Source organism: Prionailurus bengalensis, chromosome C1 (genome assembly GCF_016509475.1).
Source record: "Prionailurus bengalensis isolate Pbe53 chromosome C1, Fcat_Pben_1.1_paternal_pri, whole genome shotgun sequence".
NCBI lineage: Eukaryota > Metazoa > Chordata > Mammalia > Carnivora > Felidae > Prionailurus > Prionailurus bengalensis.
The window spans coordinates 11817617-11842379 of record NC_057345.1 but is presented as its reverse complement, the minus strand read 5'-3'; the positions used below and the strand labels follow the sequence as shown (position 1 = coordinate 11842379).

At 47.2% G+C, this 24763-nt stretch overlaps 1 protein-coding gene across 1 annotated transcript in view; it reads left to right on the top strand.

Annotated features, from left to right (window-relative positions):
* Positions 1 to 19854, top strand: part of FBXO42 (F-box protein 42) — a 98153-nt gene extending 78299 nt beyond the window's left edge. The window contains exons 5-10 of the mRNA XM_043573858.1: positions 9715 to 9868; positions 11075 to 11185; positions 12640 to 12736; positions 13221 to 13277; positions 13927 to 14043; positions 14948 to 19854. Of these exons, the coding sequence (XP_043429793.1) occupies positions 9715 to 9868; positions 11075 to 11185; positions 12640 to 12736; positions 13221 to 13277; positions 13927 to 14043; positions 14948 to 16063 (1652 nt within the window). The 3' untranslated portion in view covers positions 16064 to 19854. The remainder of the gene's footprint in view (positions 1 to 9714; positions 9869 to 11074; positions 11186 to 12639; positions 12737 to 13220; positions 13278 to 13926; positions 14044 to 14947) is intronic.
* The last annotated feature ends 4909 nt before the right edge of the window (positions 19855 to 24763 follow it).

The window sequence follows — 24763 nt, the reverse complement described above, 5'->3', positions numbered from 1 at the left end:
TAACTTTCTGGCCATGTTACAACTGGAGAATAAAATAGGAAAAGGAAAAAAAAAAGGTAGTGTAAGGGAGACACCCAGAAAAGTGTTTGCCCTCAGCCCTGCTGAGTTTGCTGAGCCCTGCTGAGCCACGTCTTCTCCCACCGCATGAGGAATCTACAACCATTTGGTTTCCAGGATTGGGTTTAGTTCAGCATTTTCATAAGAAACAGTTCCTGTCCTTTAGGATAGTGTAATCTTATGGGGAGAGTCTAAATGGATAATTTCAACACAATGTGCTAAATTCTGGGATTGGGGTTGATACAGTACCCTTCCCCCTCCAGGAGGCACTTTAGCCTAGTGTGGGAAGGGATGTGCTGGCAGAGGTCCCAAAGAAGGCCATGCCTGTGCAAAAGAATTTAGTACCATGTTCTTTGTGAGTAACTGAAGTCTCTATTTTAGACTGAGTTTAAATAGCACACTTGACTAGGACCAAGTTCTGGAAAGCAGCGTAGGGATTCTGTAGAGACTTTACCAAAGAGCAACTTTGTATTTGTTTCCTACTTTGTTTCTGTCAAATAAGCTCCATATACTTGTGTCTTCTGAGGGCGTCTCTGTAAATGCAAAGACTTCTTGTAGTTACTATTGGCCACATTGATGGTAAATTGGAAATGTTTTCATTATCGGGGAGAGACTGATTGCCGTTGCAGACAGAACCCCTGTGGTCTTTCCTGGAGAACATTTTGAACAGTTAGTCTTCTAGGTGTTTACAGCCCAAGATGGACTTTACACTCAGGGATTGTAAAATGTTCTTCTCAGTTGTCCTTTTGTCTTTCCATTCCTCAAATAATAAAACCGTGAAACATGGCTTTTCTTGTTTCCGTGACAGAGTATTACCTATAAAACCAACAGTTTGGAGATATAAGCAGTTAAATTATAACTCCAGTAGTTTTTCTTTAAAGAATTTCTCCCCTCCTAAGTTATCGATGCCAGCCTGTCCTCTCCTGCCCTCTAGGTTTTCTAATTCAGATGCTAATATGGTGTTCTGGGAAATGCCTTTCCAAATTATTCTTTTCCTGACTTCTGAACTCTTGCTATCAAGGTCAGTTACTTCACACACTACCATAATGACAGCTCTATCAAGCCAGAGGCTTGGTCGGCTTCCCAAGACCCAGCTTGGATTCTGTCAGCAAAATTCATCTCCCCTACCCACTGTGCACACACCAGCTCAAGGCTCCTGGCTACCACAGAGAAGAAGTAGCCACACAAAAGAAACTGGGCCATGTGGTTGTTGGTCAGTCTGGTCTGTCTGGTCTTGCTTTGCCCTTGAGGCCAGTTCCGTCCTGCAGATGGAGCTTCTTTGGAGCTACCCTGAGGAAGCGAGTGTTTGCGAAGAGTGGCTAGAATGAGGTGGGACTGTGACCTGAAACCTCAGCAGTTACTCTTGAATGTCCCCTTTGGCATTGTTACTGTAAAAGATTTGAAAGCATCCTAGGGAAAACTTTTTGATTGCCAGATAAGAACCAGTTCAGAGTGGCTCAGTCAGTTAAGTGGTTTAGGCTTAGGTCATGATCTCGTGGTTCGTGAGTTCAAGCCCTGATTCCGGCTCTATGCTTACAGCGCGGAACCTACTTGGGATTCTTTGTCTCTCTCCCTCTCTCTATCCCTCCCCCGCGCATGCATGTGCTTGCTTGCTCTCTCTGAAAAATAAACATTTTTTTTAAATATGCAAAACAAAACATTCTATTTTTGGAAGAGAGAGCAGGGGAGGGGCAGAGAGCATCCCAAGCAGGCTCTGCACTGTCAGCACAGAGCCCAACACAGGGCATGATTTCATGTTCGTGGGAGTGAGCCATGTGTAGGGTTCTGCACTGAGCATGGAGCCTGTTTAGGATTCTCTCTCCCTCTGCCCCTCTTCCCCACTTGTGCACACACACGTGCGCACTCTCTGTCTCAAATAAAAAATAATAATTAAATAATTTAAAAAAGAACCACATGGTACAACATTCTGGAATTCCATGAGCAAAGTAAAGATTTTGCCTAGTACTTCTCTTCTGGATTTATCAGTATGCTCATGAATCCCATGGTTAAATTTTTCATGCTCATAGTTGTTTTCAGACTTTACCTCCCGGAAGTCCCTAATTCCTAGTCTTAAATCTTCTGTTTTCAGAGTCATGGAGAACTATTAGCAGCTCACCTATGTCGCTATGAGTAAGTCTTAAAGTGATTTGCCTGAAAGCCAGTAGACAGAACGTGTTTTTTTTTCCTTTTATTTATTTTGCAAAGTGTAACTTCAGTGACATAGAGACGAGAACGACTGGAGAATATTTGTATACTGAAAATGTGAGTGTTCTTTTCAGCACCCCCATGAGCAAAGCATTTGTCAAGGGAAGCCCACCTTGGACCCTTGTCCTTACTCTGTTCACCATAATGAAGGGTTCCATGTAGTCGTATACTGAGTATGCTTAGAAAAAATTCTGCATATAGTCCACGTTAATGTCATTTTGGAGCACTATTTAAAGGCTCACTCAACGATGGTTTAACTCTACAACATGGTTCTCTAAGTCTGGTCCCCAAACACAAGCATCACCTGGAAGCTTTGTTAGAAATGTAAGTTCTAGGCCCCCACTCGTACCCACTAAACGGGGAGCACAGAGTGAGGCCCACAGTCTGCATTGTAACAAGTCCTCCACCTATTAGCAGAAGCTGGAGTTTGAGAACTAACGTTCCAGGGGAATGGTGGCTGTTGCTTAGACCATTGTAATAACATCCCAGTAATATTAACAAAGACTGATCATGGTATAGAGATGTAGAAATAACTTTTTAGTCATGCATAAAATATAGGCATCCCTAATTAAAACCAGTCCTTGTTTTGTCTTGTACCCGCAGTAGAGCTGCTCTTCTAGCCCTTGGTTCTGTGTGAGTAGAAACTCCAGTTGTGGGAAAGTGGCAAAGAAACCAGACCAGAATTTGGGATTGCTTCACCCTTTTACCATCTTTGCAAAAGTAAACAAGAATGCCTTGTAATTCTACCACTGTCTTCCGCATGTGAGATTTCCTGATTTCATAGGAACCTTGGGAAACATCTGAACTAATGAGCAATTTTAGGGAATATTAGTTCTGTGTATAGGGTGCCTCTCTGATTATCCAGTTTCTCACAGCTGCCTTTCTGGCTTGTGCCTCGTTCAGAGATGTGCTCCATTGATCATGTCTGCTGTGTGATTAGGAGACCTTTGGTATGTTTGGGGAATGAAGCCTGTGAGGCTAACCGTCGGCTCTGGGGGAACAGGCCCAAGTAACATGTCCCTCCAAGTTTGCTGGTGGGCACATTTGGTCCCGTGGTGCTCGATGAGAACCTGCATGGGAGTGACACCCTTTCTTCCTCTACTTTTGTGATACAGCGATTTTAGAGTCTGTCTGCAGGCTCAGTAGCCTCATTATGTTGAAGGTAGGCCAAGAAACGTCCTAATGAGTATAAAACTTTCATGTATAAGTTTTCTTGAGGGCAGGGGATTTATTTCATCATATGTCACCATGATGATGATGGGCCTTTTAACTGTGGAGGGTCTGCAAGTGTCAGAGTACCTTATACCAGACCAGATTCCCAGTGAATCAGTCTGTGGTGTGGTGGGCAGGTGTGTGTTAATAAAAATTTATTGGGGTGCCTGGGTGGCTCAGTTAGTTCAGCATCTGACTTCGGCTCAGGTCATGATCTCACAGCTCATGAGTTCGAGCCCTTCATCGGGCTCTGTGCTGACAGCATGGAGCCTGCTTGGGATTCTCTCTTCCTGTCTCTCTGCCCCTCCCTGGCTCACATTCTCTCCCTCCCTCCCTCCCCCTCCCCCCCCCCCCGCCTCAAAAATAAATGAACATTAAAAAAAAAAAAAGATATGATAAAATTAGGGACTTTTTAGAGAGGCTTCACGGGGCGCCTGGGTGGCGCAGTCGGTTAAGCGTCCGACTTCAGCCAGGTCACGATCTCGCGGTCTGTGAGTTCGAGCCCCGCGTCAGGCTCTGGGCTGATGGCTCAGAGCCTGGAGCCTGTTTCCGATTCTGTGTCTCCCTCTCTCTCTGCCCCTCCCCCGTTCATGCTCTGTCTCTCTCTGTCCCAAAAATAAATAAACGTTGAAAAAAAAAAATTAAAAAACAAAAAAAACAAAAAAACAAAAACAAAAACAAAAAATAGAGAGGCTTCACACTGTTGATTTTTAAGTAACAAGAATTTGGGGCACCTGGGTGGCTCAGTCGGTTGAGCGTCCGACTTTGGCTCAGGTCATGTTCTCACAGCTCGTGAGTTCAAGCCCTGCGTCGGGCTCTGTGCTGACAGCTCAGAGCCTGGAGCCTGCTTCAGATTCTGTGACTCCTTCTCTCTCTGCCCCTCTGCCTCTCACGCTCTGTCTCTCTCTGTCCCTCTCTCAAAAATAAATAAACATTAAAAAAAAAAAAACAAAAAAATAGTAAAGTAACAAGAATTTAAAAGTATTCAATTTGCAACAAATGCAAACATTATATGCATAATTGGGGTCGCAGAAAATTTGATACACCAGTATCTTTGACCTCTCCTTGGTGAACAATTTTATATAGAGGTTGTATGTTGAATTCTCTGCCTGCCCTCCCCTGCTGCTTCATTTGTTTTTTCCCACTTCCAAATTTAGGTGGAGGAACACAGTTAATTAACTTTAAGTGTGACCCTACTTTAGTTGGCTCAAAATGTTAAGATGCTGAAATTAAAGTCTGTATTTGTGACATGAAACAGGCCTTGGAAATACTGGATGAGGGAGTTCTCCCACTCCTTGGGATAGGAAGTAGAGGGAAGGATTTTGGCTTTCGCAAAGCTCAAGATATTTGTGTGAAATCGCTTTGGAAAGTCCTTACCTAAGATAATCCATAAGGATTGAGTTGTCATTGTCACCGGCCTCAGTTTACCTTTCCTTGGAAAGTCCCGAGGACAAATAAAGGGTCCTGTAATAGAGGTAGGGTGTGACCCGGAGCCTTGTGGAGAAAAAGAGGTCCTAAGAGTAGCCTTCTGTTCAATTTACTAAACTCTCATCTACTCTGTCTCTGTGGCCTACCTAATTAATTAAGACTTAGGAAAGTGCTTTTTCAGCTTTGAAACACTCCCACCTTTTACGGTATCTGACTTGTTTATGGCATCTACTCAGAAGGAATGTCTCCATATGCATGAAGAGCAGTTTAATACAATGGCTAAGAATGAGTTTTAAATCCAGACTAAACGGATCAGAATCCTGGCTTCACCACTTATTAGTTCTATGACCTTGGGTAAACTATTTATATGAGCTGTGCCTCTGTATTCTCATCTGTAAAATGGGAATAAAACTAGGAGTTTGGGGGAAGAATTAAACTAGCTTATACATGCAAAGCACTTAGGTGCCTAGCATATGATACATGCTTAATAAATATTAGTCATTATCATTAATTGTAATTGCAATTTCTCTTAACAATCAAGTCACCTGGGGCACCTGGGTGGCTCAGTCAGTTAAGCCTCTGACTCTTGATTTCCGCTCCGGTCGTGGTCTCACGATTCATAATGGGTCCGCTGACAGCCTGCTTGGGATTCTCTTTCTCTCTCTGTCCTTCCTGCTTGCTCTCTCGCTCTCTCCTGTGTGCGTGTGTTTTCTCAAAATAAATAAATAAACTTCAAAAAAAAAGTAGGAAAAAGTCAAGTTACCCATCCATTCCTACCATCCCCATAGCCCCTAAAACAGACACACTGTCACTTGCTACATTCAGTTTCCACCTAATAAAGCATGGGCGTTGATTGTTCCAAGACAAATAAAGAGCCACCGAATTTTTTTTAAGGTTTATTTATTTTTGAGAGAGTGCGAGCAGGGGAGGTACAGAAAGAGAGGGGGACAGAGGAGCTGAAGCTGGCTCCGTGCTGACAGCAGAGTACCTGATGCAGGGCTCAAACTCACACATCGTTAGATCATGACCTGAGCCATCCGGGTGCCCCCAGAGCCGCATGATTTTTAATTACCATGTACTGTTTTTTTTATATAGATATTTCTTGGTCTACTTTAACACTTTATTTTTTTTTTTAATTTTTTTTTTTAACGTTTTATTTATTTTTGAGACAGAGAGAGACAGAGCATGAACGGGGGAGGGGCAGAGAGAGGGGGAGACACAGAATCGGAAACAGGCTCCAGGCTCTGAGCCATCATCAGCCCAGAGCCCGACGCGGGGCTCGAACCCACGGACCGCGAGATCGTGACCTGAGCTGAAGTCGGACGCTCAACCGACTGAGCCACCCAGGCGCCCCTACTTTAACACTTTAAATGAGCATCTTTGTATCTATTTCTTTTTTCATTTTGCCCAGCTATCATTAGATTAATCCTTAGAAATGGAATTACTGATTGAAGTATATGCTTTCAATACTGATTGAAAGTATATGCACTTAAAATTTTTTGATATAAATTTGATACAAGTGTTCAACGAAAAGTTCTGTTTGGGGGCGCCTGGCTGGCTCAGTCAGTTGAGCATCCGACTCTTGATTTCAGCTCAGGTCATGATCCCAGGGTTGTGGGATCAAGCCCTGTGTTGGACTCCTTGCTGGCCATGGTGCCTGCCTGAGATTCTCTCTCCTTCTCTCCCTCTCCCCTGCTTTCTCTCTCTCCAGAAATAAAATAAATTCTGTTTGGTTGTTTCCGTGTCTTTTAACTTAATTAATTAATTTTTTTTAAGTAAGCTCTAGGCCCAACACGGGACTTCAGCTTACAACCCTGAGATCAGTAGTCCACGCGCTCTGCCGATGGAGCCAGCCAGGTGCCCCTGATTGTTTCCATGTTTTGCTGTTTTGGGAACCCTGGGTCTGCTGCCTCATTTTATTCTTTTAAGCTTTTATTTAATTTCCGGTTAGTTAACGTACAGTGTATGTAGTAGTAGTTTCAGGTGCATAATATAGTGATTCAGCGTTTCCATACCATACCCTCTGCTCATCACAAGTGTGCTCCTTAATCCCCTCTCACCTATTTAACCCGTGCCCCTGCCCACCTTCCCTCTGGTGCCATCAGTGTGTTCTCTACAGCTACGAGTCTGTCTGTTGGTTTCTCTTTTTCCTTTTGCTCATTTGTTTGTTTGTTTGGTCTTTTTTTTTTTCTCCTGTTGATTACCTTTTTTTTTGTTTGTTCGTTTGTTCTGTTTTTAAATTCAAGTTAGTTAACATACAGTGTAGTATTGGTTTCAGGACTAGAACCCAGTGATTCATCACTTACATAGAACAGCCAGTACTCATCCCAACAGATGCCTTCCTTAATACCCATCACCCATTTAGCCCATTCCCCCCAGCAACCCTCAGTTTGTTCTCTGTATTTGACTCTCTTAAGGTTTGCCTCTTTCTCTGTTTTTATCTTATTTTTCCTTCCCTTCCTCTGTGTTCATCTGCTGTGTTTCTTAAATTCCGCATATGAGTGAAATCATATGACACTTGCTTTCTCTGACTTATTTCACTTAGCAAATAACACACTCTGGTTCCATCTACGTTGTTGCAAATGGCAAGATTTCATTCATTTTGGTCACCAGGTACTATTCCATTGTGTGTGTACACACACACACACACACACACCCCATATCTTCTTTATTTGTCATTCTCTTACTGACTTATTTTGCTTAGCATCATACTCTCTAGCTCCATCCATTTCATTGCAAATGGTGCTGCTTTACTTTATACACTTGATTTTAAAAGCCAGGATTTCCAGTATTTCAAGTCCAAACCCAGATTTTAGTCTGGTAGGTTTTTTAAGCTTTTCCCAACTTTTTCATAGTATTTACGAGTTCCAAGGTAAGGGTAAGAACTTGAAGCTTTGTTTGATATTTCACAAATTAAATAATTTGGGGATAATACTAACATTTTAACTAGACCATTGTATTAGTTAGGTTTTCTCGTTGGTCTAGGAGGCTTCCTCCCGGGAAGGCAAAAAGTTTTTACCCCAGAAATCACAAGACTCTGTGAAGGACAATAGCCCCCTTAGTCATGATACCTGGGGGGTAGGAGGGTAGCAAGAGCGAACTCATGCAATACCTCAGCCAGTATGACCTCAGTCTGTGCTGCCGATTGACAGGAGAATCATTCCTAGAGAAGACTCATTTCTGTGGTCAGATCCTGTCTGGATTGGTGTCTGTTCTATTAGGAAAGTATTCAGCGTTTATTTATTTTTGGGACAGAGAGAGGCAGAGCATGAACAGGGGAGGGGCAGAGAGAGAGGGAGACACAGAATCGGAAACAGGCTCCAGGCTCTGAGCCATCAGCCCAGAGCCTGACGCGGGGCTCGAACTCACGGACCGCGAGATTGTGACCTGGCTGAAGTCGGACGCTTAACCGACTGCGCCACCCAGGCGCCCCAGGAAAGTATTCAGAATAGCTGATGCCACATCATACTCTGAGATGCCCACTCCATATTCTGAGAATTGGTACCTTCTCATTACATGGTAAGTTACTCTTAAGTTGGATCCCAAGAAGACCATCACTTACTCCGCTTTTTCAACCTTGAGACTTTGTCATCAACACCGTGTCCCCAAAAACCCTTTGCTGAAGGGGAAGGCACCTCTGTCTCCTGGAATGGGAGCACCTCCGCTGCCATGAGGTTAAATACACTGTTGGGATTCCTTCTGCTGATGATTTTTGTCTTTTTTTAAGGGACCCTGCAGCTTTAACATTTTTTTTTTTCTTGAATATTAGTATTTACTGACACCTGGGTACATATGTACATATTTACATATGTATTGAGACAAATTTCTTTGGTCTTAAGTAAACTAAAGCAAACTTACTCTGGCATGCAGAGTAAGAGTTTGGGAGAACTAGCAGTTGTTACATAAATGCAGAAAGGGCTCAGAAAAATCATGCTCCTGTGTGACATTTGTTATCCGTAAGGTTTTCTAGCATAAGCCACATTTCTGTTGTTCCAAAGTTTGGTCAGCAAAGCTCACAGATCCAGCCTGGAGGGCCTTCATAGCCACTCTTGGTACCGCGGCCTACATCTTCACTGGAATGTCTTCACACTGAGCCTGAAATTTCGCCCCCATTTGTGCTAGTGAAGCCCACAGTTAGAGGCCTAGAGGCCACTATGCTAACAAATGAGAACTGCGTGCCTCCCTTTTTACCTGTGTTGGGTAACAGCAGTTATTGTATATTTTAAGTTGCATCCAGGAACTAGCCTGTATATATACTCCTTGATCTGTTACTTTCTTTCCTTTGTTATGTCTATTAAGCTTATTAAAGGGATGGGCAGGAGAGTCAACATTTATTGAGCACCTACTAGGTGCCAGGCACTGTGCTGTGTGCTTCAGATGTATTATTTAACACTCAAAACAGCCTTATGAGATAGGTACTCTCATCCCTCATTTCAGGTAAGCAAACTAAGTAACTTTCCTCTAATTCAGGTTTCTCTGTTTTAATTATAAAAGATGTATAAATTGATAGTGATACTGTAATAGTCGATGTAGCTATTGATGGTAGCTACACTTGTGTTGAACTTAGCATAGTGTATAAACTTGTGGAATCACTATGTTGTAACACTGTGTGTCAACTATACAAAAAAAAATGTATAAATTGATGATGGTTTTCTGTCAGACCTGCAAACCAGTTTTGTCTCTGCCTTTCCCTTATGTTTTATGGTATTGGTTCCCCTTTTGTGACTCTTCCAGGGAATGGTCATATATAGACAACCTCCCTACCGCTTGTGAGACCCTGAATCCTGATGATGGTGTTATTGACTTTCCTAGGGTCCTATCCTTCCCCTAAAGCTGGGGCAACTCTGGTCGTGTACAAGGACCTGCTGGTGCTGTTTGGTGGCTGGACGCGGCCAAGCCCTTATCCCCTACACCAACCAGAGAGATTCTTTGATGAAATACATACTTACTCACCCTCTAAAAACTGGTAAGCCACAAAGATAAGATTCTTCCAATCTGGAATAAAAGATTTTAGATAAATGGATTCCTGGGGTGCCTGGGTGGCTCAGTCAGTTAAGCGTCTGACTCTTGATTTCGGCTCAGGTCATGATCTTGCCATCCTGAGATCAAGCCCCTCCTTGGGCTCCACTCTGGGCTCCTCACTGGGCATGGAGCCTGCTTAGGATTCTCTTTCTCCTTCTGCCCCTCCGCTGCTTGTGCTCACTCACTCTCTCTCTCTCAAAATAAATTAAAAAAAAAAAAAAAATATATATATATATATATATATACATATATATATACACACACACACACATATTTATATATACATACATATATGAATAAATGAATCTTTTTTGTGACCAGGAATCTCTTTGAGAATTTGGTAAAAGCTTGGACTCTCTTCCAGGAAAAAAATTTACATATGCATAGATTTTGCCGACAGTTTCAGAGAGTTTACAGGACCCCTTGAAAACCTAAAGCTTAAGGGGTGTCCAGCTGGCTCAGTCGGTAAGAGCACGTGACTCTTGATCTCCAGGTCGTGAGTTCAGGCTGATAGAGCTTACGTTTTTAAAAGAGTTTTGTTGTTGTTGTTGTTAAGTTTAGAGAAAAGGTTAAAAGTTTTTTGAAAGAAAAAGAAACTAAAGCTATGAACCTTTATTCCCAAGAGAAAAAGTGGAAGAGATTTATTCCTCTTCCTAGAGAAATGAATGTGCCAGTTGGAGAATAGTTCTGGCTGCTAAGTCCCCAGGTGTGCCGTGGATTCAGATGATCATTGTTCCTTCTGCGTCCGCAAGACTGACTCCTGACTCTTTTTCCTTTGTTCTTGGAACAGACTACTTAGTACAGGGCTCTCAGTAGCTGCAGCTGATCGGGACTGTAGAAGGAAGTACAGGTGATGCTCCTTTAGCACGCTAGCCTGGAGTGGCGAAGAGCCACGATGGCTTCCCTGGTCCTCTCTCCACTCTACCTCCAAGCCATACACACTGAGAACTTGAAAGTGAATATAGCTTTAGCAGGTTTATAAGAAGGGCATAAATACCTTCTGCCATCCTCCATTTATTATCCTACCAGTAGCTCTGCTGAGGGTGATAGAATCGTCGCGTCAAGTGGATACTGACTTACTGCTGCCACCTGAAACACATACGACCAGGTGGTGCTGACTTCTTGGCTTCTTTCTGTCTTTTTATATTAGGTGGAACTGCATTGTGACGACCCACGGGCCACCTCCCATGGCTGGCCATTCCTCCTGTGTGATAGATGATAAAATGATTGTCTTTGGTGGCTCCTTAGGATCCCGGCAAATGTAAGTATATTTGGTTTGCTGACTATCAACCTGAAGGTAAATACTCCTGGGAATAACAGGTCAGAAGAGTGAACTAGTCAGGTTAGTATTCCTGAGCATGGTTCTAATTAATCCAACCACGTGTTGCTTCCTAGCATTCCAGTTGTTGATCCCCTCATCATAGAGCAATACATTGGAAACCTTCCTCCATAAAGTCAGAGCCGTGTAGGATCTTTTTATTTGGTATGTGGTTCATTCGGTGGGATCACATTCTGAGATAGCCTCCACCTTGTCTGTTTCTACCTGTGCTTCCGGAAGGCTGCTGTCCAAGAAGCACAGGGTGCTTTTACCTGCTCTCCTTTGTGAGCCAGCCTGTGCCCTTTTGGGCTTTAGCGGAGAGAGCTAGATTGACAGGACAGGTGAAAATGGTTCCTTCTCCAGATAGGATGGGTTGGGGGAGTGGGTAGGAGCAAGAAATCTGTCAGGTCTGATACACCCACTGTCCTCATCATCTCTGGCCATGACTCAGCAGCTCAGGCCAACGTCAAGAGCCAGAGCCATCCATCTGAATCCCTCTTTATCTGGTTTGGTGGTAGCTGCAGTAGTGGTCATTTTCCCTGTGCTCTGAAAGGCAGGTTGATGGGCTGTCAGCAGTAAAACCATTCCAGACCCAACCCTGTTCCCTGTCAGGCAGCGTACCCCACATCTTCCTGTTTTAAAACAGTTGAGACACCATGAGCTGCCCTTCAGCTGAGACAGTTTAGGGCTTTACGGTATTAGAGTTCTTATTCCGTGTTCCTCTATGTGAATAAACGACCTTAGCAAGTTGACTGTAAAATAGAGACTGCCTTTCAGGAGTCTGTCCTTGCCGTACTGGTCCCTTGGGGGTTGGAGATGCCAGTTTGTCCTTGATAAAACTGCAGATCTCATTAGCCACGGTGAAATTAATTTGGATAGCCAGAATTGACAAATCTTTATCTCCTAGACAATGATAGAGCTACTTTTTGCATCAGTTTTTTTCTCTTCCTTGTGGTTTTTGCTTTTGAAAGACTGTATCTTGACCAGTAGCTGTTGCCAATTAAACTTCCAACGAAAATTCATTCTTACTTTAGATACTAGTATGTCGCTGTAGGTTTGACTCAAAAGAGGACTTAGGGGTCAGTGGGAAGAACAAAGGTTTGAAGTTCTTGAGGTGGGTTCCAGGGAAAGAAGGGGAAGAAAAATATAATTTAAGATGGCATCAGCATGGCACTTTGCTAGGCATCTTTATAAATGTGACTTCAAGGGGCACCTGGCTGGCTCAGTTGGTAGAGCATGCAACTTTTGATCTCAAGGTTGTGAGTTCAGGCCCCATGTTCAGCATGGAGCCTACTTAAAAATAATAATAAATAAAATATCGATGTAACTTCATTTATATCAGCTCTGGGGTCCCTGGTGGCTCCTGACTCCTTCATTCTCCTGTCCTTATCTTATAGGAGCAACGATGTCTGGGTCCTTGACCTCGAGCAGTGGGCGTGGTCCAAGCCGAACATCTCCGGCCCCAGTCCTCATCCTCGAGGTGGCCAATCTCAGGTGCTCAGGAATTAAAATAACTATTCAGCAAACACTGTAGCATCTTCCTGTTAGGATGGGAAAGGGAGGAGGGAGTCAGGTAAGATGCCAACATGCATAAGCCAAAGAGACTTTGTCGTTCTTTTTTGCTGGTATTTATTTTTCAACTTCTAATGGGTTGTGTTAATTTTTAGTGGCTTTATATTATGCCTCTCCCCAAAGCATTTACTTTGCTATTTCATTTCTCAAGAGAACCCTGCATTTTATGTGGTTGGTATGCTCATTTTAATGTTTGATCAACAAAGGATATATCCATTCAGGTGAATCATCAGTAATTTGCCCCCAGACATCAGAATTAACATGGTTTGGGGAGACTGGAGAGCTTATGATGACTAGAATACTCTCATTTGGGATCTGGGTAGGCTGTTTTCATATACCGCTGATGCGTAGGAGGTCAGGTGCCTGTGTCTTTGTAGTTTTATTTTAAATGTCTTCCTCTCCCCAGATTGTCATAGATGATGCAACTATCTTAATCCTTGGAGGGTGTGGCGGTCCCAACGCTGTGAGTATTGCTGGTGTGGCATATTCCGATGCACACGTTGCTAAGTGTTCGAAACTTGTTTCCCTGTGTCACCTTGTAAGCAGTGATAAGACCATTTCCACATTTGTACTTAGAGAATACGTTCTCACTTTGGGTATATATAGAACCTTTGTATTTTCTGGCTGAGATCTGCTTCTTGTTTTTGTTTTTTGGAGGGGGGAGAGGTGCTTTTAATCAGAGATGTTCGTCTCTTAAATATTTGTATATTCTCCCTACTCCTCCTTCCTCTTTTAGGCTGTAATGTGCTGTCATGTTTCTAGGAGGAGTGGGACAGAAAAACAGTTTACATGGAATTTATTTAAGAATGCAGATTCAGAAAGTTATGGATATGTATTATTTACGCCACCTACACACGCGCTGTACCACAGGCCAAATTTAGAACCACTTAAAATTCATTCGTAGGTCACAAGCACAGTTTCGTATTTCCAGGCCGGTGGTGGCATTTGAATGAATGAAGGGGCGTGAATGAATGGCTAACCAAAAATTTTGCTCTTCTGAAGAGCCCACACACTCTCTAGACCAAACAGCATGGCTTTGAGGTTCCAGCTACGTGTGTATGTTTTGTAACCTGCACCACACCTGAGCCCTCCTGTCGGTCCTTCTCTTACAGCTCTTCAAGGATGCTTGGTTGTTGCACATGCATCCAGGCCCCTGGGCCTGGCAGCCGCTCAAGGTAGAAAATGAAGATCATGGGGCTCCAGAACTGTGGTGCCATCCAGCTTGCCGGGTGAGCAGAGGACTGACAGGCCAGTGAGAGAGGACGTCCTAACTGTAGGGCCAAATTAGCTCGTCAGACTTCCAAGCAAATTTGTATAGAAATGAAAAACACCTTGACATCATAAAAGATGTGGGCATTAACCATAACTCCTTGGGCATTGCTCATATATGAACCTTTAGATGAGAAACCTGTGTGGGCCCCACTGATCCTTTTTTTTTTTTCTTTTAAGTGTATTTATTTATGTAATCTCAACACCCAACGTGGAGCTCGAACTCACAACCTCAAGATCAAGAGTAGCACATTCTCCTGACTGACCTAGCCAGGCGCTCCCCACCCCACCCCATATACCCCACTGATCCTTTTAGTGCTAGCTTTTTTTTTTTTTTTTACTTTTTTTTTTTTTTTTTAACATTTATTTATTTTTGAGACAGAGAGAGACAGAGCATGAACGGGGGAGGGTCAGAGAGAGGGAGACACAGAATCTGAAACAGGCTCCAGGCTCTGAGCTGTCAGCATGGAGCCCGACGCGGGGCTCGAACCCATGGACCGTGAGATCATGACCTGAGCCGAAGTCGGCCGCTTAACCGACTGAGCCACCCAGGCGCCCCTAGTGCTAGCTTTTTAAGCATCTCTTTGTCTATGAACTTTTCTTCAGGGTCCCCAAACCAAAACTGATTCCTCCCTCCACCCCTTCCCTGTCCTGTACATACAACTCTAATGGTAACACCTGTCACGCTGCAGCAAAAATTATCCCCATGTCTATCTCCCCTTCTAGCCTAGAAGGCAGGCTCCATTATTTTCATCTTAGTGTCTCAGGTACCTACAAAATGCCTGGCCTCCCCAGATGCTCATGATCAAATGTTTGCCGTTTAGACGAATGGTCAGAACTGAGCACAGGTCTTTTGTCTTCCAGGTAGGGCAGTGTGTGGTGGTCTTCAGTCAGGCTCCTAGCGGGAGAGCCCCACTCAGCCCAAGTTTGAACTCTCGCCCATCACCTATCAGCGCCACTCCTCCAGCCCTGGTTCCCGAAACCCGAGAGTACCGCTCTCAGTCTCCAGTAAGGAGTATGGATGAAGCTCCTTGTGTTAACGGCCGCTGGGGAACACTGAGGCCCAGAGCTCAAAGGCAGACCCCCTCAAGTTCCCGGGAAGGGAGCCTGTCCCCAGCCAGAGGAGATGGCTCCCCCATCCTCAATGGTGGGAATTTGTCTCCAGGAACAGCAGTGATTGGTGGCTCTTCCTTGGACAGCCCTGTGCAGGCCGTGTCTCCTAGCACTCCATCTACCACTGACGGATATGACCTCAAAATGGGACTTTCTTTGGCCCCCCGACGAGGGTCACTACCAGATCAGAAAGATCTGAGGTTAGGATCAATAGATCTGAATTGGGATCTGAAACCCACTTCGAGTAGCAATCATATGGATGGTGTGGACAACAGGACAGTTGGGGGAAGCACGAGACACCCTCCCGAACAGACGAATGGTGTGCATACCCCACCACACGTGGCCAGTGCCCTTGCAGGGGCTGTCTCCCCAGGTGCCCTGCGTCGGAGCCTAGAAGCCATCAAAGCAATGTCATCCAAAGGCCCCTCAGCGTCCACAGCACTAAGTCCTCCTCTGGGGTCTTCTCCAGGCTCCCCCGGGAGCCAGAACCTGAGCAGTGGAGAAACAGTGCCCGTCCCTCGCCCAGGGCCTGCCCAAGGGGATGGGCATTCCTTACCTCCCATTGCCCGCCGCCTGGGCCACCACCCTCCGCAGTCCCTGAATGTTGGCAAACCTTTGTACCAGAGTATGAACTGCAAGCCCATGCAGATGTACGTGCTAGACATTAAAGACACCAAGGAGAAGGGGCGGGTCAAATGGAAAGTATTTAATAGCAGTTCTGTGGTCGGACCTCCTGAAACCAGCCTGCACACAGTGGTACAAGGCAGGGGCGAACTCATCATATTTGGAGGACTCATGGACAAGAAACAGAATGTGAAGTACTATCCAAAAACAAACGCCTTGTACTTTGTGCGAGCAAAGAGATAATATGTTCTAAACCCCCTTCCCTTTCTGTGGCTTTTAATTTTCCAGTGTGCAAGCATTTGGACTGCGAATTGGGAAAACAAAGGACAGAATTACCCCATAAACCAAACCCCCAGTTCCCAACCTCACTCACTGCAGGCTGGGGTCAAACCTCCATTACGAAAAAAATTATATATAAATATATAAATATATATTATATAGCCAACTGTGTTTACAGAGAGGGAGAGGTCTCCGTCCTGGTTCAGATCAAATTGTTGCTGTGTTTTAGCAGAGGCTCGGCTGCCTTTTTCTACATTGCTGGTAACTAGACCAAGAATTTAGGGAACAGACTAATGTCAGAACGTAACCTAAGGCAACTGAAGAGCCCCCATAAGTCCTTACGTGGCCTTCTTGGAGTTAGAGAAAGAAAGAGCGTGTGTAAGGTGCACAGGTGGAGGCTCCAGACCCACGAGCTCCAGGAGCTGGCCGGGGGAAAGGAGCCTGTAGAGAACTGTTCCTCCCTTCCCTTGAAAAGCACAGAGGACCCGAGCGGTAATGCCCTCTGCCTGGCCCCGTTCTGCCCTCGTGACTGAGGAAAGTTACCCAGCCGGGAATTCTTTTCCACATGTGTGTGCCAGGATCACCGTGAGACGATGTTTATGCAGACACGCCTGTCTACCTCGTGTCCACTGGTCTTTTGCGTGCTCCCTCTGTGTCTCAGAAAAAACATTTTGGTGTCTGATTTTGGAATTTTCTGACAATCGTATTTGATTGCAAGTTGCCAAAAACCACATTTGTTCCCTTAAAACTTGATCCTCAGAGGCTGCCTTTTTCTTTTTTTGGGGGGGGGGGGGGGGGCATATGTGGATTTTTTTTTTTTTTTAAGCCCTAAAAGCTTTCTCGTTTTCTGTTTCTCTTACAAAGCTAAGGTGCCCAGGGAAATCTCTTAGAGATATTTCTTTTCTGGAACCCTTTCTCTGGTATCACTTAGGAGGCTGGTAGGGAATTCCAAGATGGCAGTATCATGAGAAATCCTTGAAGCATCAAAAAATACCGTTTTTTCCCTTTGGGGCTTGTTTTTACTTCCAGAGCACATGGGGCCCACCCGTCCATATTCATGCAATGTGGAAATTGATCCTGGAAGGAAATCCTAGTGATAGCTCCTTCTAGAAATGATTTTTGCCCTTGTCGTGACATACGTTTTTCTGCCTGGCTGTTGAGTGGTGGTTGGGTTGAGCATCATGTGCTTAGCGTCTTTGCAAGGCTGACCTCGGGAGCAGTCCCTCCTTTGTGATTGTGCTGTTCACGTATGACACAAATAAGGTTTGGGTTTTTATTTCACGCCATTTCTGAGATAAAGTGCAACCAACTGGAGCATGTCTTTGGTTGACATAGGAAGTTACAAGTTTACCAATCTTCTTGGAAGTTACCAGTCTCTAAACCGTGGGCTGGACGTAGGAGATGTTAGAATAAAGTCAAATGTCACCACTTAAATGTGGATTCTTGGTGATTTCTCATCAGTGCAAAGAGGATTTTTACTTTGCCCTTAGGATTTGAATTTCAAAACATTGCATTTCCCATCTTTCACACTCCCCTTTTTCTTGTTCGCATTTCCCAAGCACAAGCCTGCTACAGCTGGCCCTGGGTCCTGGCTCTCGGCCAGCACTTAGCAGTCTGTCCGATAAGTGTGTTTTCTCCTATTACATCATGTTGAATTCTTTCCCCTGGCCATTAGCTTTTACAATGTGGTCTTGGTGGGAAAGCCCCTGTGGTGCCAAGCGCAGGAAGGGGCCAGCTCGCAGGGAGAGGTCTGTGTTCCAGAAACTGTTCCATGTGCTCCCTTAGATGAGGAAACTACCAAGCCTACTTGCTGTGGTGTGCACCTACTCACAGCTCAGCACTTAGCTTTCCAGACTCCTCGCTCTTGGGCTGTTGCCGGTCCTTCTTTGGCAAAGACTGTTAGACCACGTGGGGTCCTTATTCACAAGATTAAGCAGCCTGTGAGATTAGATACTACACTGTTGCCATTGCTGAACCTTGTTTATGACGTTGCACTTGCGCATGGACAGCATCTCCTAACTCAGTTCCTATTGAAATATAAAGAAAGTATTTGGAAGCCTGAAAGTTCAGACTCTCAACTTGGTGATCATTCCCTTTGTCCTGTGGCCTCCCTAAGCCAGCTGTTAGCTTGTGGATTCCCTCCGTTTTCCCCAAACAGGGAGGCAGTGGAGATGATGATGCTCTTAGAAAGTAACCAGCTCCTCGGCACTCCGTGGCATCCAGTATTGTCTACACCGCTCCGAACCAGGCTGTTGACAGCTCCTTAAGAAAAATCTGCCTCATCCGCACCCGGTGGTGTTGGTCTCGGTGGCTCCTGGGCGCTGTGGGCAGATACCTTAGGAGAGCGACTCGACACAGTCAAGGCGATTGTGTCCTCAGGCCCTTGTGAAGCCGCACGCGCGCGTGCTGGGACTCCAGGCGTCTCGGCTGCGGAGAGCATTCTGCCAGCCCCCCGGGGGTGCTTCCGCCAGGTCACATCTAACCACAACTCTGGTTTTTGACATGATGCCAGTTTTGTCTTAAAATTCACTGAGAAAAAGGAGACGATTTCTTAAGCCTTCAGGACCACCTAAATTAGCAACTATTTATCAGTATTTAAGTATTTAAAATACATTTTGTTTCTACTTGAAGCTTTAACCCCTTCCATTCCTGCAAGTGTGCCTTTGTGAGCCCCATGTCCTGTCCGCTTCATCGGCCACCCTGCTGAGACTCTCACGTGAGAGTCTTGGTGTCTTCCTTCCCTCTTGGACGGAGCTTCCCTTTCCTCACTTTATCGGCTGGGCAGCAGAGAGGGTTCTGTGTTTTCGTTCACATTTCTACTAACGTGGATGGTGGGCTGCACAAACACCCCTTCGTCCCCCCCAAGTAGTATATTTTAGGAGCACAAATGAGGTGTTGAAACAAGCTTAAATTTAGTTGTAACACTAGGCTCACTCTCCTTCCGGCCTTCTACGGATTGATCTGATTTTAATGTTTGAGTTCTGTATCAAGAGCTAAAACCATGAACTATCCTAGGAACTGTGTTGGAACTCTTTAGAGAAAAGAAGAAGAGGAGGATGAAAGAAAACCAGCTTGAGAAGTCTTGACTTTGGAGAACAGAAAGCCACCAGCTGTTGGAGAACAGAGGGATACTTCCTGTCCTCTGACTTTATCTTTCTGTGTTTCCGTCTGCTTTGCTCTTTCCTTCCCCGTAAAAGTGATGTTCCTGGTGGGTTTGTCTGTCTGTCCTTGTCCTTGTGGTGATCCTGGCATGGTGATGTGCTCTGCTTTGCGTTGTCTGTGCTCTCTTACCAGTGCACGAGTCAGTGGGGAGGATCTGAATACCCCCAGGGGCAAGGAAGCCGAACTCTGAGGCCTGCATCCCGTGCAGCCTCCCCGCGAAGTGCAGAAGGCATGTTCTGCACGGTCACCAGTAAGTGGCTCCCTCTCACTCTATCCCTTGTCAAATGAGAGCAACCCCTAGGTGTTAACTCCACCCCTGCTCTCTTTCCTTCGCTCTGCTCCCCTCCCACCAACCAGGGTACATGTCAGCGCACACCCATCGTGCCCTGGCGAAGCTGGTGCTGTGCGTGAGGTTTCCCTGCAACTCAGGGGTCCCGGGTGGCTTCCCCTGAGATGGTCATCTTAGGCACGTAACAGTGTAGGAATGAAAAGTGGACTTCACTAATATCTAAATCTCTGTCTGTTTCATTTTTTGTTAAGGTTTTCCCTGATGACTTTTTAGCAATTTAACAAATAAAACAAAATGGACAGAATTGTCTTAACTGTTTTATTAGTAGAAAAGAAAGAAGAAAGAAAGCTGTAGTAGCAAGCAGTTGAGGTTGGAGACGGAAGTTGAAAGCAAGGTAGTTGGGAGACTCCCTCCTCCTCTGGGAGGGGTGTGTTTTAGGGTTGAGGTGGAGAGCTGCCCTTCCCCAGGGACAGCTCCATTTAACAGTGACGTGGCTCCCTCAGTCCTGCTTGAAGGACTTGGTGTTTCAGAGCCTCAGTTACTACCCTGTGGTGCACACCTAAGAGAGGTGATCAGCTTGGAGCGGAGGCCCCGGGGGCCAGCACAACAGCCACCCCGTCACTGGCCTCCTGGGCAAGACGAGGACACGGAGCCCTTGGATCTTGGGACATAATCGCAGATGGTGGTGAGAAGCAGGCCTGCGGCTCTAGAGGCCTCTGACCTGATCTCGCCTTCCCCCCGTTAGTACTTCCCCTTGGATACAGGTTTCCTCATCTGTACTTTTAGTTGTTTTTATCTGAAAGGATCGTGAGGGTGAACCGAAGTTGAATACGAAAGCACTAGCACAGGCCCTGGCACACGGCGAGAGCTCGTTAGGTGGTGGGTAGTGTTTGTAATTAACCCTCGAGAAAAATACAGGATCGTGAAGGAAAGGGTTGGGCTCGTCGTGTAAACCGTCACGAGCGTGCCGCTGCTGAGGATTATGCGTGTCTGTGGTCGTCCGGGTCATCTTTTAGATGTCACCGTGAGAACCTCTGGGGCTTTTGCCTCTCGAGAGCAGTAAGTAGCAGCTGCTGCCATCAATCAGGTCAGAACTGTCTATCGTTTAATCTCCCTTCCGGACTTCATTCTGCGGTGTGCTCGTTGAATTCTGCCTCCGGCACGTGAGGTGTCCTTCTGCCTGGTTGCAAGGGCACAGTTAGTGGGCTCCCAGTTTGGAAGTGTCGATTAGGGACCGACGACACGAGTCTGCCCGGTTGTGTGGGGGCCTGGGAGGAGACAGGCACCACCAGGGCAGGGGGCTGCCCCAGTGCTGAAGCCACCTGCCAGATCCTCACACCCACGGGCCTTTGGGCCGAGCACCAGCACGGGCTTTTCGTTCAGCGGTTACTGTACCAACTTCGTCCCAGGTTCAGGTGCTGTGGAGCTGCGGCTGTCATCCCGTCTGCACGGTTGTGTTTCCCAAGCTGTGGGGTGAACCTTCCACCTCTAACAGCAGGTGGTCTGATGCTGTCTGTTCCGTTTACCATACTTTAAGGCGGATAGCAAACTACAGCATGGTCTGGGGAAGGGCCCTGGGGTACAAATGGCCCAGCACCACGTGCTGGCTGCTACTGAATTGGCAAAGGGTAGCATGATTGTTCTGAATTCTGTCACAGTCGCCCTGCGGACGGGTTGGACTTGTCCCTGGTGGGTCTGTTGGGCTGAACAAGGTCCGGTGGGTAGAAGCTCTAGGGAAGAGATTTCAGCATCATTGGGAAATTCCTCCCAATGGCCAGAACTGTATGTATCAGGTAGAACCAGTTTGGCACCATTGGGGGAATTCAAGCACTGCCCGGGCAGTCTATGTGGAATGAACGTTGTGGAGGAGGCTGTGTTTGGTGGGTAGGGTGCTAGGGGTGACTGATTGGTGGTCCTGGGGAAGGAGGCAAACACCGGTGCCTGAGGAAGGCCCCCCGTGCCCAGTCTTCAGGATAGGTCAGACCTGCACAGCCTCCCAGACCACATCCTAACTCGGTCTGTCCCTGCCAAGGGCCATGCTCCGACCCCCTGATGAGCATGTTTCTGCTCCAAAGATGACCTGAACTTGACAGCAGCCTGATCAGCCCCAGGTCAGAGGGTGTGGGGGAGCATAGAAGAGAGGACATGCCAATCTGGGGAGAAACCTTAATGTGGAGACGAACAGAGAAGATCGTGACTCTCCCAAGGCCTGACCGGAGGTGGCGACCACTGCCTTCTCACGCAGGCCTAGCACAAGACTCCCTCGCCACTCCCCTGGGTGTCTGCAGGCCAGAGGCCTTTGCACATTTGGGTGTAAATCTCAGCACCTAGCAGGGAAGGGGCAGCTCCACACTGCCCTCTCTCCTTCCCAGGCCCTGGCCACTCTTCTCCAGCTGGCTCTGTGGGTCGGCAGTGCAGGAATCACTGACTCAGACTGGGAGGCCAAGGCATCGCACAGGTCGCTACCGTCAGCCAGCTCTGCAGCCCAAGGCTTTGCCTCGCATCACCCTCATCTGGGAGCCTCTGCAAAAAGCCAGCCTTTGAGCACCCTGTTGTCCAGCGGGACAGGAGGCATCACCTCAAAATCTTGCAGGCTGGCCTGCTTGTAACGCTGCCACGGGGGACCGGACCCTTGCTTCTCTATGCCTTGCCACCGCCCCCCACAACAAGGGAGCATCCCTAGCTTGGGTCTGCCTTCTGCTCTCAGTGGCCACAACTGTCCCCACTTGCCCACAATATACCACTGACAAAAGCAGCCAAGTGCTCTTGTGGATACTTTGTGAGGTAATGATGTCACCGTTGCTGGAGGTGCTCAAGCAGAGACTGATTAACTCTCACGGAAGGGAAGGTAGAGCTGAGGTATACATCCGGTCAAGAATGGGGCCAAGGGACCCCTCCGTGCCCTTTGCACTCAGAAAGGACTTCCTAGAGAGGCTGCAGGACAGGGACGAGGGCCGGCTTTGAACCAGAAAAGACCTTGGTTTCAAAAGCTGGCGCTGTCACTTTGGGCTGACACAAGTCATCTCACAACTCAAGAGCTGAGAGGGCACCTGGGGGTCCCTTGGTCCCACCTGAGCCTCAGTTTTTTCACTCAAATGGCGGTGATGCTGCTAGCCTCACAGATGAGCGGCCTAGCTGGATCCAGCAGTAACTTGGTCCACGGAGTGGGTGCGCTTCCCCAAAAGACCACTTGGGGGCACCCCGTGAAAGGCTTTGTGGCCTGGGCACTGCATCAGAGGCTGACTTCAGAGGGAAACTGAATGGGCTGGAGGAGAAAAATGCCCATTTCTTCCCTCCCACTGTTGGTAGAGCCTGGGTAGGGCCCCTTCCCTGGCCTCTGCCACATGTCTGAACACCGTCCCAGGCTGCCTTCCCCCCACGCCCCCCGCCCTCTCTGCCTCAGCCTCCAGCTATGGGAAAGCCAGTGTTGTCTCCACTGGGCTGGGCTGTGGGCCCAGGCCCTGTCAGCATGCACAAAGCTGAGCCGATGTTACAAGTCAATGCCTCAGAAGCCTGGCAGAGCGTGCCATTTCCCCACCGGGGAACCTGTCTGCCCCCGCCCACTGCAGGGAAGAGAAAGAGGGCTGAGGACCAGACCTGACCAGGCAGAACCCTGGAAGGAAGAAGGAAGCTGCTGCCCACCCATCGGCAAGACCAGGAGAGCCCGGGACTGCCCTTCGGGGTCAGTCATTCTCGGCACACTGAGCACACACTGACCCTCGAGGCACTGGGACGCAGATGGCTGAAAAGAGGCCTGCTCCTGGAGGAGCTCACAGCCTCATCACAAACCAGGGAGGCATCACACTGGGCTGAACGAAGATGACAAATCCTGGGCTTCAGAAGCCAAAGACAGTCCAGGTGTCGTACTAAAAAGATGCAAAGGAGGCAGAGTCAGAACTGTCTGTAACCAACATAGCCAGTCAAGGGCAGGACAGTTGTTGGGAAGCCAGAGAGCGCTAACAGATGGGTTTCTCGTTGCCCCAGCCTCACCCACTGAAATGAGAATAGAGCCTTTCTTGGGGGACCCCAGGCCTGGCCTCTGGCAGTCAGTAATGCAGGGTGTTGGCGGGCCTCCGGGCCTCACCCTGGGAAGACAGACTCACTGTGGTCCAGGAAAGGTGCAGAAGGGCTGTGGGAGGTCTGGCATATCCAGAGGGGCTGGTGTTTGGGGCTGAGGACAGTACAGAGTGGCCCATATGGATCTGTTGACCAGAGGTCATCCCCTCAGATGTAGCAAGGAAAGCAGCTTATGAGCAGAATCCACAGTGGGAGGAGAGGCCCGCACAGCTGGGGCCATGGCAGACTGATGGCATAGAGTTCTCCCAGTAGCGGAGGCCCACAAAGGTCCAGGACAGAGGACACCCAAGGAGCGGGTGCCCTCCACAGACATGCTTCCCTGGCATTTGGGCAACACCTCCTACACACTGAACATGAGCCCCAGGGCCGGAGGAGGGGGAGATGAAAAGAAATAACCTCGAGGAGATTGAGTTTAAAGAGTAGAGAATGAGAAATCCATTGAATGTAAGTTCACCAGGAAATTATTGGATTAAAATGTCGGCAGACAGACTAAATCAAGCCAGGAAACAAAGCTCTGTTTCTTAAGCATCTGAGTCTGCCAAGGTAAAAGCTTGTACTTGCTCCAGTAGAAGGAGAGAAATCAGATAAGGTGCTAGGGAACCCCAAGACCCAGGGGTGAGAGGGGCTGTGGCCAGTGCCAGAGGAAGAAAGGAGAAGGGTATTCCCGTAGATGGAAGAGCCTTTGCAAAGAAATCCGAGTATGACCAGCCCTTCCGGAATCTTGAGAAGGTCAGTGTGAGACTGGAGTGCACGGGGCAGAACTGGAGAATGAATTGGAGATGGGGACGAGAGGCGGGGGGGGGAGTGGGATCTGGGCCCAGGCAGTGGCAACCAAGAGAGGACAGGATGTTAAATGTGTAGGGAGAGGACGCCTGGTGGCTGCCTGGATCAAGGGGGGAGGAGGCCGGCACTCACTTGCTCCCTGCATGGAGCAAGTGCGGAATGCCACTGTAGCCAGGCACTGGCCCTCCCCGTGGAGGTGGTATTTCAGTGGGGGGTGAGGGAGAAGGGGCGAACGTGGAAAGAGCTAAGCAGGACCATTCCAGATGAGTATCCCGAGGAAAATTAAAGGGGGATGTGACAGAGTGTGATGGGCTTGGGCTCATCAGAGAAGGCCTTTCTGAGGAGGAGACGTT